The sequence below is a fragment of the Trichechus manatus genome, unplaced genomic scaffold, assembly GCF_000243295.1.
Source record: "Trichechus manatus latirostris isolate Lorelei unplaced genomic scaffold, TriManLat1.0 scaffold00028, whole genome shotgun sequence".
Lineage (NCBI taxonomy): Eukaryota > Metazoa > Chordata > Mammalia > Sirenia > Trichechidae > Trichechus > Trichechus manatus.
In genome coordinates, this window is record NW_004443964.1 from 18,758,895 (window position 1) to 18,772,462 (window position 13,568).

General features: G+C 40.4%; 1 protein-coding gene across 2 annotated transcripts in view; it reads right to left on the reverse strand.

Moving 5' to 3' along the window:
- Positions 1-5,817: 5,817 nt before the first annotated feature.
- EFCAB3 (EF-hand calcium binding domain 3) overlaps positions 5,818-13,568 on the reverse strand; it is a 36,363-nt gene continuing 28,612 nt past the window's right edge. The window contains exons 7-10 of one of the 2 annotated variants that reach the window (XM_004374243.2): positions 11,930-12,123; positions 11,398-11,582; positions 9,529-9,651; positions 5,818-6,325 (exon numbers count right to left, since the gene is read on the reverse strand). In XM_004374243.2, the coding sequence (XP_004374300.1) occupies positions 5,999-6,325; positions 9,529-9,651; positions 11,398-11,582; positions 11,930-12,123 (829 nt within the window). In that variant the 3' untranslated portion in view covers positions 5,818-5,998. The remainder of the gene's footprint in view (positions 6,326-9,528; positions 9,652-11,397; positions 11,583-11,929; positions 12,124-13,568) is intronic. The other variant, XM_023729143.1, reaches the window with a different exon arrangement.

The window sequence follows — 13,568 nt, forward strand, 5'->3', positions numbered from 1 at the left end:
GAGAACTTCCTTCGGGCCACGCCCGTTTCCGGGAGGCGCGGGATAAGGGCGGGAAAAAAAGAGAGGCGTGACGCGGCGCGGCGGGACCGAGGTGTTCCCTGCGGGAGTACAGCGTCTGGAGGGCGCTGGAGCTCCGCTGGGTGGAGCCAGCCAAGTATTGGAGAAGGGCTCTCTGGGGAAGGGGACTGTGCAGATGGAATTTCTCCTGGGGTCGTTTTGCCCTGAGGAAGAGCTGGGGGACGTGCTGGCGGGAAGAAATGGTAACCGTTCCACCGAGCCCGAGTTTTCGATGCTGGGATCCTCTTAACATGCTCCCCACTTTTCCTCAAATTTAAGACAGGAAAAATCTTGAATCACTCGAAGAGTTAAGGGTACCTGGTTCCACGGAGGAGCCCTGGTGGTTCAGTGGTTAAGAGCTTGGCTGCTAACCAAAAAGTGGACAGTTCAAATCCACCAGCTGCACCGCAGTTCTACTCTGTCCTATAGGGTCGCTATGAGTCAGAATCCACTCCATGGCAGTGAGTTCGTCCCACTGCAAGGAGCCCTGGTGGCGCAATAGTTAAGCGCTGGGCTGCTAACTATAAGTTTGGTGGTTTGAACCCACCCACCGGTACCATAGGAGAAAGAGCTGACTATCTGCTCCCCTAAGATTATAGCTTAGGAAACCCTATGGGACAGTTCTCCTCTGTCCTATAGGATGGCTATGAATCGGAACCGACTCAACTGCACACCACAGTCCCATTGTGGAGTTGATAGCCAGAAGAATTGAAGGCAGCAGAGTGATTAAACGGCAATTTTCAAACTTCCACAGTCAGCTCCGCATAATGTGGATTCCTATTTTGTTGTTGTGTGCAATGAAGAACTTGAGGCTTACCCATCAAATCAAATGGAATATTCAAGGACAAGTTTAAAACATTTTTATAACCACCCACTTTTTTTGAATTATCCATACCTGAGCTATATTAGCACTATCAAGACTGTAATTCATACATACATAGTTTTTATATTGATACATTTTCAGCTCTACATTTTTATTTCTGTAGTTACTACAAATGATTCTCAAAGGAATGTAGAATGTATGTCTTCAGTGTAAGATTAGTTGAGAAGACTTAGAAGACTGATGACTACCACTTGGGTTATTTAGTTAATTAGTGCACTGCTCCACATAGCACATTGGTCCACAGTGATCGTTCATTCCATTGCAGATTCTTTCCAGAGGCAAAACTAAAGGAGAGCAATAGAGTATATTTTTCCCATCAAAACTAATGGGAAAGAGCCCTAGGCCTTTTCTAATCAAGAAGAACAGTACAAGTGAATCAAAAAGATAAGGTAGTAAAGAACTTGTACTTTATTTAAAGATAACATGCTTTTGCCATTCTCAAGGTCTTTTGAAATATCTTGAACAAAAGCTCCTTTCCAAAGAAACAAGTACGAGGTCTTCAGTCTTTTCTCAGGGTCAGCTGTTTGCAGATATGGTGGTTGATTTGTATTTATTCTTATCAACTTGTTTTCTCAGCAGTGGACATTTCCTCTCTCCACACCAAAAGCTGTTAGTGCTTTCAGTCAACAGTCCCACTGCGTATTTTCTTGTAGATAGCTCACTGTCTTTACCTGAAAACTTACTATATTAGTTCTAACAATTATTTGCAATTTAAAATGACAACTTGGACCCTTTTCGTGAAATGTGATAAAGTATCCTAAACTTAATTTTATACAATTATCTTTAGTTGGCCTGTACAACTCATTTTTATCTATCTTTTGAAGCACCTAAAATTGATGCCTTCGAGTTATAGTGTTGACAAAGAATACTGAATATACCATGGACTGCCAGAAGAATGACCAAATCTGTCTTAAAAGAAGTACAGCCAGAATACTCCTTAGAAGTGAGGATGGTGAGACTTCGTCTTACATACTTCAGACACGCTATCAGGAGGGACCAGTCCTTGGAGAAAGACATCATGCTTGGTAAAATAGAGGGTCAGTGAAAAACAGGAAGATCCGCAATGAAATGGATTGACACAGTAGTTGCAAAAATGGGCTCAAACATAGCAACGATTGTGAGGATGGTGCAGGACCTGGCAGTGTTTCGTTCTATTGTGCGTTGGGTCGCTATGAGTGGGAACAGACCGGAGGCCACCTAACAACAAGAAGAGTCCCTCTGCTGGTGAGTGGTGAGAAATCTAGCTCACTGGGTGGCATCAGTTCAAAGGATGCAAAGGTTAACTCTCATTCGATTCTTTCCTTCTGTGTTAGCTAAGGACCAAAACCAAAGCCAAACCCGTTGCCATAGAGTCAATTCCAACTCATAGTGACCCTATAGGACAGAACAGAACTGCCCCATAGGGTTTCCAAGGCTGTCATCTTTACAGAAGCGGACTTGTACATCTTTCTCCTGCAGAGCAGCTGGTGGGTTTGAACCGCTGACCTTACTAGCAGCCGAGGCTGCTAATTGCTTCATGCTTTTTATTCAGTTCTGATCAGTGGAAATTCTGGACTGTGTGTGTGCTCCGGAACTGAAGGACTGGGGAAATATCCTGGAGTCTTAATTTGCTCTCTTTAAGGTTTCACAAAAGAGCCCTGGTGGCGCACCGGTTAAGCACTCTGCTGAACCCACTCAGCGCTCTGTGGGAGAAAGACCTGGCCATCTGCTTCTGAAAAGATTACAGCCTAGGAAACGCTATGGGGCAGTTCTACTCTGTCATACAGGGTCACTATGAGTCAAAAATCAACTCAACGGCACCTAACAACAAAGGTTTCATAGGACAGACTCTATAGCCACTATAGAAATCGTAGAAGTTGGTTTAACAGCTTTGGTTTTAAAACAGCTTTTGAGTCTTTCTATGTTTATTGTAGAATATTAAGAAGATATAGAGACGACGAAAGAAAAAAGAAAATACCGCATTCCCAGCATTCATTTAACCCATTAACATTTTAGTTTATATCCTTCCAGGCTTTTTTTCTAATTTATTTATGTAAGTAACTTTTAAATTAAAATGGTTTAACATAAACTGATTTGTATCCTGTTTTTAAAAAAGTTCTATCAAGGTATAATTTATATATAAATAAACTCATCCATTTTAAGTGTACCATTTGATGAGCTTTCATAAAAATATATATCTGTGCAACCACTACCATGATCAAGCTTTAGAGCAACCATAAAGTTCCCTCATGCCTCTTAGCAGTTGTTGCCTGCTTTTTAACTTAATAATATTGTGAATATTATTCCTTTTACAACATCATTTTAATGATTCCCTGGTATTGTTTGGTATAGATGTACCATGTTAACTGGACATTTAGGCTACTTTAAGTTTCTCACTATTAAAAATTCAACATAATAAACATCCTTGTAGCGAAATCATTTTGTACATTCATGATTATTTCTTTAGGATTAATTTCTAGAGGTGGAATTGCTGAGTCAATGGTTATAATTAGCTCTGTTACTAAGCTCTGTGAGGTCAGGGCATTTTATCTGTTTGGTTCACTGTTACATCTCCAGGACCTAGAATAGTGTCTGGTGTACAGTATGCAACTTAATCAGTAATTGGTGAATGAATGGGTAAGTACCTGTTGCTAAACTACTCAGGCAGAGGTACCGATTTATACTGTCATCAACAGTATGTGACAATTTAATAGAAAGAATGTATTACCGTACATTTTAGATTTTTTAGCACAAGTTTACTTAAAATAGTATGTACTGTTATCCATTGATTCAAGGAAATATTACAGGAATCCTAGTATTTTAGCATCCAAATTACATCTCCTAGATTGCCTGTTGCATCTACAAACCATACAAAAAAAATCTCTTGACTAATTGTAAATCTTATTTTTTGGCTAGAAATATAGTCCCTTATCTATAAGGTTACTTCTTTTTCCCAACATTGTACTTTATAAATAATGGTAAATATATTTAGACTCTTTTGAATATTCAGGGTAACCCTCAAAGATAACCCCCAAATTACTGCAAGTCTATTTCAATAAACAGTTTTGGCGGCCTTCACTATTTTCATTGCTTTTTCCTGTCACTTTATAATTTTACATTATTCACCACAGTCCCCATCAACACTGAACATGTCTTGTCCTTTTTCTGGAGCATATTATTCTAGAATAATGATTAAAAAGGCATTTTTGTTCTATACGTTGATTGTGATAGACTTAACCATACACCTGCTAACCCATCTCTTGGATAATTCTTATAAATAGCTGATTTAATTCATTATATTTTTAGACCAGAATTGGTACAGGAAATACTACACAAAAAGAAACAATCTTTGATGGTTACAAGCGAGGGGTGTGGGGGTGGAAAAACACTAACTAGATAGTAGATAAGTGGTAACTTGGGTGAAGGGTAAGACAGTACACAATACTGGGGAAGTCAGCACAACTTGACCAGGGCAAAGTCACAGAAGCGTCACAGACACATCCAGACACCCTGAGGGACCAAGCCACTCGGCTGAGGGCTGGGGACCATGGTCTCGGGGGACATCTAGCTTAATTGGCATAACATAGTCTATAAAAAAAATGTTCTACATCTGCCTGCAGTAGTGTCTGGGGTCTTAAAGCCTGCAAGTGGCCATCTAAGATAATCTACTGGTCCCATCCTGACTGGAGCAAAGGAGAATGAAGAAGACCAAAGAGACAAGGGAAAGATTAGTCCAAAGGACTAATGGACCACAACCTCCACCAGTCTGAGCCGAGAACAACTATATATATTGTGCCCAGTTACCACCACCGACTGCTCTGGCAGGGATCACAGAGTGGGAGAAAAATGTAGAACAAAATTCAAATTCACATACACAAGACCAGGTTTGTTGGTCTGACAGAGACTGGAGAAACCCTCAGAGTTATGGCTCCCGGACACCCTTTTAACTCAGTACTGAAGTCACATCTGAGGTTCACCCTTCAACCAAAGATTATATAGGTCTACAGGGCCAACAATAATGTACATGAGGGATATGTTTCATAGTTCAATCGTGTACGAGACTAATGGGCACAGCAGCCCAAAATCAAAGACAAGAAGGCAGGGAGGAAAACTGTACAAATGGAAACAGGGAACCTGGGGTAGAGAAGGGGAGAGTGTTGACAGACTGCAGGATTGGCAACTAATGTTACAAAAAAATTTGTGTGTTAATTGTTTAATGAGAAACTAATTTGCTATGTAAAATTTCACGTAAACTGTTAAAAAAAGAGAATTGGTACACATTTGCCAACCTGATGTTAGATCAAAAGGTAAATATAGATTTAATCCTGGTAGATACGGATTTCTTGAGGCCAAAAGATCTGTCTCTTTGTGGTCAACCCTTGAGAACCATAGTAAAATGTCCTAAGAACTGAAAGAGTAGAATTAGGAAGAATAACGCAATGGTTGAGGGCAGCTATTTGTAAGAGTTATCTAAGAGATCATTTTGCAGGTGAGTAGCAAAGGAGTCTAGGGAACACCTCAATTTAATCAAGGTTTTCTGTGGGCTGGTAATATTAGTCCCTGAAACTGGAAGGTCATTGTCATCTGCTGCCTCAGGCCTCTTTCACAAACAATCGAAAACCTAATGCCACTTATAAAAACAAACAAACCCGTTGCTGTTGAGTCAATTCCGACTCACAGCGACCCTACAATCACCATAAACTCAGACTCTTATTGCTGTGACAGCCCTTAGGAGCTCAGAAGGTCAGTTTAGGTCATGTCAGATTTCAGCTTTTTTCCTTCCTGATGAGGCACAGGCAGTTTTGAGCCAGGAGGGGGCAGCAGAGTGTAGCTGGTTGCTACGGAAATTATAGCGCCCATAAGAGTTCCAGTTGCATTGATTCCGACTCATAGCATCTACTAACTAGTAAAGAATTAGGAAAGGGAAGCCATTTTATGACTTAAGCTTTTTTACTGGTCAGAATCCAAAAGATGTCAACATTCCCAGCTGCTAAGAATGTACTAGACAAAAGCAAGAAATGATAATTTTGATAACTACGAAAAAGGTTTACGATGAGCTGTTTAGAAAATGCAGAAATTTCATTGTCGAAACTCTTTGGAACCTTTCCGTTTTCTTTTCCTTCCTGTTTCTGTGTCACATTCACTGATATCTGAAGAGGAAGATAATCTGGCACTGTGGATGGAATTTCTATTCATGCAGGCATCATATAACCTTAAGTCCTTTGGGGAAAGTAGTTCTTGGCATACATTCCAGGACCATGTGTAAGTAGAGAAGGTGTCATAAAAGGACTCATTTTTAGTGTCTATTCCAATCAAATCCCCTCGGATCTTCCGCCAGAGGTTTAGCATTTCTTTTCGGTGTTCAAGGGCAGTTCCTAAGTTATAGGTATCTGTTGCTCTCTTCACCTGCAGTGAGAATGCAGAAGTTTACTGTAGGTACCTTAAAATTATAGATATCCCAAAAGTTATGTTCCCAGGCTACCTGAAAGTCACTGAGTTTGTACATTTGATAGTACCTCTTGAGGACATGTGAGCTAGGAGTTGATGGGCAATGAAAATGTATTACTTGCAAATAATGAGATAATAAGAAATTTTGTAACAATATTACAAATACAATAGATTCAAACGGGGAGGAGGTGTGGAATGGAGATAAGATCTGGATATAACAGGAGCGCCAAAGATGGTACCCAATCCAGCCTAGAGCAGGGAAGGAGAAGTGTCTGGGAGAAGATGCTGAGCTGACTAGGTTCTCAAGGATTTGATCAAATTGAGGGAGTGGGTGGGGATGGGAAAGTGTTCTAGAAGGAGCAGACTACATAAACAAAGGCTCAAAGGCAATAAACATCCTGGAGTTGGTAGAGGGGTACGGGCACTTTGGTGTTGCTGGAGCATCAAGTTGAAAGTGGGAGGGAAGGATTAATGATGGAAGAGAGGCAGCCTGCCGTAATTAGGCCCTTGGACTTAGCCCTGTAAGTCAGTAATCTTTAGTGAGGTTGGGGAGAGCCCTTTTCTCAGTAAAAATCATGCTGTAGTGAACCACCGTTTCTGACAGAAGTGAGATAAATCCCTCAGTTGTATGGAGCAAAAAATATAGTTGAAAAACCCTGCCATTGGTGAAAGGGAAGCATTTATTTAAAAACATTATTTTACTTATTTTTTAAATGGAGGCATTCATTTTTAAGTAGGACAGTGACATGATTGGATCTTCACGTTGGAGCCTAGTAGCTGTGTGGAGAGTGGTTGGAGGGGAACAGCTATAGAAGTGGGGATACCAGGTTGGAGGTTGTTGTCCAGGGAAGACCTAATGAGGGCCTCAAGTAAGGCACTGGGAATAGGGATAGAGTTAAGAGTACAGATTTGAAAAATCTTTAGGAGAACAAAAATGGCTGGATTTGGTGATTGAAGGATGTGAGGAGTGAAGAAAAGGCATAAGTTAAGAATGGCTGGGTAGATGGTGCTATGAGACAGCAAGGTAGTGATGCTCATCAGCTGGTCAGTGAGATGAGACAGAAGTACAAGAGAGAGGTCCAGGCTAGCAATAAATTTAAGAGTTATCAGTATATAGGAGGTGGCCGAAACAAGGAGGGCAGATTAAGATAGCCCAATGAATACTCACCCTAGCTGTTCCTTCACCTCAGAGATCCCCAATGTTCTGCTGTGACTGGATTACAAAAACCCAACAAACCCACTGCTCATAGCAACCCCATGGGGTTTCCAAGGCTGTAAATCTCTACAGAAGCAGACTGCCCACATCTTTCTCCTGTGCAGCCATTGGTGGTTTGAACTGCCAACCTTTCAGTTAGCAGTCTATCACTTTAACCACTGTGCCACCAGGGCTCCTTGTGACTGGATTACAGTGATGCCACATTATTGATCCTCTCAAGCTTCTTAGCCCTTGGAGACAGGTGGTGCCCCAGGGCTGGAGGCCTCTGGCCATGAGTAACCTCCATTTGCTCTAGTTTGAGTATGTGTATTATGGATTGAATTGTGTCCTCCCAAAATGTATGTCAATTTGGCTAGGCCATGGTTCCCAGTATTATGTAATTGTCCACCATTTTGTCATCTGATGTGATTTTCCTATGTGTTGTAAAACCTGCCTCTATGATGTTAATGGGGTGGGATTAGTGGCAGTTATGTTAATGAGGCAGGACTCAATCTACAAGATTAGGTTGTGTCTTAAGTCAATCTCTTTTGAGATATAAAAGAAGCGAGCAGAGACATGGGGACCTCATACCACCAAGAAACAAGAGCCAGGAGGATAGTGCGTCCTTTGGACCTGGGGTCCCTGTGCTTAGAAGCTCCTTGACCAGGTAATATTGGTGACAAGGACCTTCCCCCAGAGCTAACAGAGAGAGAAAGCCCTCCCTTGGAGCTAGCACCCTGAATTTCAGACTTCTAGCCTCTTAGACTGTGAGAGAATAAATTTCTCTTTGTTAAAGCCATCAATTTGTGATATTTCTGTTATAGAAGCCCTAGATAACTAAGACAATGTGTCATGATAAGATAGAGGTCGGGAATCTGCGCCTCTGTGTTCTGTGGCATGCAGTACTTAACACCTGTAGTTCCATTTATCTCAGTGTATTACTATTACCATCGCCCTTTTTCTTCTCCATGCCTTCCAACTCACTTTAAGCTCATTGAGGGTAGGAACTGTGGTTTTTCTCCGTGGTATCCCCTAATTCCAGATCTTTGTTAACACTTCATAAACATTTACTGAACTGAATGGATGAGTGTATATAATGAGAAGAGCAGTAGCATGAGGCTAGAAAACTAGGAAATATCAATACTTAAAGGATGAATATTCAAGAAAGAGAAGAGAAAGGAAAGGGCCCAGAATTACAAGAACTGAAGGTGCAGTATTGGAAAGTCCAAGGAAGTCAAATTGTCAAAGACAGCCTGATCACTAGTGTCAAATGTGAAGGGAGGAGAAATAAAATAAATACACCCCACTTTGTCTCTGTAGAGGTACAAAAACTGCTAAGAAGTCCGGGCACAAAAGCAAGCAGGCAGCATAGAATGGTGGTTAAAAGTGTGTATTCTGGAGTCAAGCTGCCCATGTTTATAATACTGGCTCTATTACTTATTAACTGTGTGCCTTTGGACAAGTCACTTTAAACTCTATGCGTAACTATAAAATGACAAGGAATGCCTTTCTCAAAGGGCTGTTGTGATGATTAAATAAAATACTACCTGTAGAGAGCTTTGCATAGTATCTGGCAACTAGGAAGTGTGCTTAAGCTTTTATTATTCTTTTAACTGCTATACTAAAGATGCTTTCACTTATCATGATGCCCTGAGTACATCGCTCACTGTGACTGTTTCTTTACCACCTTAACTAGTTGCTATTTCCAACATAAAACAAATGGATGTCCCAGAAATAACGCTAGGCATGGCTACATAAGTAATTAGCAGGATAAACCGTAACAGCTAACTTTTGAATAAATTTGATTATAGAACAATAATGTCATTACAATGGGTACAAATGAAAAATGATTTTGTCTCATTTAATGATATAGCAAAAAAAATTCTCTTGGTTTTATGGTGTAGTATTGAAGTGGAAAGTATTTTTGTCAATGCTTTCTGGGAAGGTATTCAACAATGAAACTCACGTGGTGTTTAACAGCTGCTGCATCTGTCACTGTCCAAGTCTGCTTTCTCTTGAACATTTGGTCAATGGCAAAGATTTCACTTGGATAGCCTGAGGCAGGGTCAAAAGGCTTTACATTTGCTGCCTTTATGAATATTTAAAGAAGGTTAGAAATATGTTTTAGTTAGAATTATACAACAAAAACCTACTAGAAGTATATTTGATTATGAAAGGATTTGTATATCAGTTGCAAAGTTATTGCTAAGCAAGTTGCCCGTTGTTTTGGGGCACATACACCAAAAAAACCCGTTGCTGTCAAGTTGATTCCGATTCATAGCAACCCTATGGAACAGACTAGAACTGCCTCATAGGGTTTACAAGGAGTGGCTGGGGGATTCAAACTGCCGACCTTTTAGTTAGCAGCTGAGCTCTTAACCACTGTGCTACCAGGGCTCCTTGGGGCAGGTAGCAACAGGCATTTAGCAAATTCTCTTTAATAATGATGATGGCTACTCATACAAAAGAAGTATAAGCCAGAAGGTGTGGAATGGATATTGAAGGTATAGAGGAGGCAACTCTATCCTGATCCAAACTTTCCAAGCCATCACAATCCACTGAAAATGAATGAGCCCTCCACAGGGTACAAACTATATTATCTCCAAACTTCTCACGAGGACCCAGCCAACTGTCTTTTCCTGTTCCTGGGCTGTTAAACAATCCTAGAGGAAATCACATAAATATGCTGATTGTTTTCTTTCAAAATGTTTATTTTCCAATCACATTCAGGCCCTCGTAAGCTTGACATTCCTTTTCTTCATTCTCTGTTAACATCTCATCACAGTCCTCACAGTGGTGGCTGCAAAACCAGACCTTCAAACTCCCTCAGCTATTTGATGTGAATTCTCCTAATCCTTTCCACCTCAAGATTTCTCCATCCTTTAGGTTAGGAGCTGGGTGAATGGACATGGGGAATCAGGGGTGGAAAGCAGGAGTGTGCTGTCACAGTATGGGGAGAGCAATCAGAGTCACATTAACAATGTATGTATAAATTTTTGTATGGGAAGAAATAAGATTTCTCCATCCTTTATTTTTCCCTCCTTCTCTCTTATATGTGAAAGTGCTTCCTGATTTCTAAGAGCGAGGCCTCCCCTATATTCTTTATTAACTCCTCTCCTGGGCTATATCCCTTCAATTTCCCCCCTCCAGGGCCAGCTTCATTGGACTGTGACCTGTGTAGTCACACAGGGCCCTGTGTTTGGGAGCGTCTCCAGTCATATCTTGATCCTGTTTCTCAGGCTAACAGGCCTGGGACAAGCCTGAAGTAAGGCCAGAGCATCCTGAGAGAATATCCAGAAACATGGACACACTTGCCTGAGACCTTAAAACTCATGATAACAAAATGTATCTTGAGAAAGGGGCAACTAGATTAGAGGCAACAGAGTTTGAAGCAGGGCCAGAAGGGGCAGCTGGTACCATAAATGAGGGTCCAGTCCAAGGGTGGGATAGTTCCTTCATCATAGCACTGTGGGCTGTGGACTTGCTCCTCTTATCCTATGGTGACTGGCCCTACCATTATCTAGAGCCAGTTGAGGGAGTCCAAAATGCAGCTTTTGGTCCCTCAGTTGATGGGGGAGCAGTTGGAGCTCGGACCTGAGGGCTTTTTTGTTGCTATTATTCTTACATTCCCTACCTTCAACCTCAAGCCTAGGATTGTATTTTTCAGTAAGTTCAACTATTTGTTGAAATTAATGAAATATTTACATTTAAATGAAAATAGCTATGGAATCTGGTTTGAAATATAATCACTGAAAATATTTGTCATAAAAAGCATGGTTATTTCTGTCATACCTGAGTATTTAAATTAATTGATATGACATGATCTAAATCTCACCTGTGTTTTCCAGTCTCTTTTACGGAAGAAATAGTTCTCAAAGAAATTCAGAGGCTCCCTTCTCTTTAGCATCTCTAATTTCTGTATGTCTTTGAATGGCTTTCCCATCACTACTCCATCCACATTTGGAAACAATGGAAAGATGGGTATTTTTGAATATGGGCTATCTGAAGGAGGATTGCATCCTAAAAAAGTAAAAACAAAATGGTATCATAATCACACATCAGACATACATGTGATGCCTATTTTGCTCTTTAATCTTCCTTTTAGTGGCCATGTGTCCCACCCCCCACCCCTATCTCCTGCTTCTATTCCCCACAGTCACCCACAGACTTTGGGTCTCATCCAAGTGTCTGAGGATTTAGGTAAGATGTTTACTTGCTTTCAAATTATATCTATGTGACAAACCATTTACTCAGAATAGGCTGTGGTCCTACTGTTAAGATACTTGGCCTCTAGGATTTATGTCTGACCTTATTTATATACAAACAAATCCTTTTAAGATAGTTGAGAAAAGACAAGTAGCTCTTACTCTTAAGCTCTTCCAGAAATTTAAATAAATCCTTTTCTTTCATTATTGCAGTCCGGGCAGCACTGGCAAAGGCAGCCGTGCTTGAGCTTGGAGGCGTGCATATGTCTGGCTTGAGTTGCCTTTTTCCATAACCCATAGCATAGGGACTCCACAACGTTCCTGCAGTGGTTTCATGGAATTTTCTTTGGAAATAGCTAAAAAGAAAAAAGAAAAAAAAAGTAATCCAGAAAAAAGTGCTATAGTCTACTGAAAAAGTGGCAAAAAAAAAAAGTTGATTTGCAAGTTATGTATGCTGTATGAATTTAATTTTAATTTGTATATTCATTCAACAATATTTATTGACTGCCTATTTTTGTGACATTTATAGAATATCTACTGAAACTTTCCACAGGCAGTTTGACTATTTTTGGGTTTTGGCTTCCCTCCTCTTCCCTAAGACCTCTCAGTCTTCTCTAGAAAAATTCCTATGGATTACAATCCTCACCAAACCCTTAAGGGGTACCAGCTTGAACACAAATATTAATCATACCTATTGTCTACCACTGGAACCCTGGTGGTGTAGTGGTTGAGAGCTATGGCTGCTAACCAAAAGGTCAGCAGCTCAAGTCCACCGTGAGCTGGAATCAACTTGATGGCAAGTTTTTTTTTAAATTGTCTAATATTACTTTGTGTTGAGTTTAAAAATGTAATCACTGCAGAGAATTTGGAAAACAGAAAAGTATAAAGGAAAAAGTATTATCAGTAACCACACTATCTAGAGTAAATCACTATTGATTGCATTTCTTTCCAATTTTTTGCGGGGGAGTGTGTGCACATGTGTATGAATGGATTTAGGAGATATATTACTGTGCATTTTAGGCTTTAAATTCTTTAAAAATAAGTGCAGCAGACTATATATGATAAGGGATTATAATTCATAGTACAAACATCTCCAAAGATAGAAACATCTGATTTGCAAACATGCATGCCTTACATATCACTGACTGTAGTGATAGGAGACCAGATTCCTTCTTGCTGCTGGAATGGTGGCTACTTCTCTTAGCAGCTGTGGTAGGTCTCTAGCTGCTCACTACTGCTGAGGTGGAAGGACTTATTTCTTGCTGCCTTGGTAGTAAGAATTTGTAGACGTAGAGGCTGGGGTGAAGGAGGAGATGTATTAAGTTTTGACATTTTGGGGTTTGCGGTGCCTGTAGGATTTCCAAATGGAGATGCCCAGTAGGCAGATGGAAGCTCTAGAGAGGGATCTGGGCTAGTGATACAGTATGATCTTCTCTGTACCTTATTCTCTTTGCCTGTAAATGGAGATATTGGAACCTACCTCACAGGGTTGATTTAGGGATTCAATGAGATCGTTCAGCAAATATTTACTGAGTGCCTGATACATACTAGACATATTTATAGACAATGGGGATATAGCAGTGAATAAAGCAGAAAAAAAAAATGCCAGCTCTCATGGAGCTTACATTCTAACATGAGAAAATAGATAATAAAACAAAATAAATAGGTAAACTATATAGTATGTTAGAAAGTGACCTGTGTTTTATTGACTATGCAAAGGCATTGGACTGTGTGGATCATAACAAATTATGGATAACATTGCAAAGAATGGGAATTCCAGAACACTTAATTGTGCTCATGA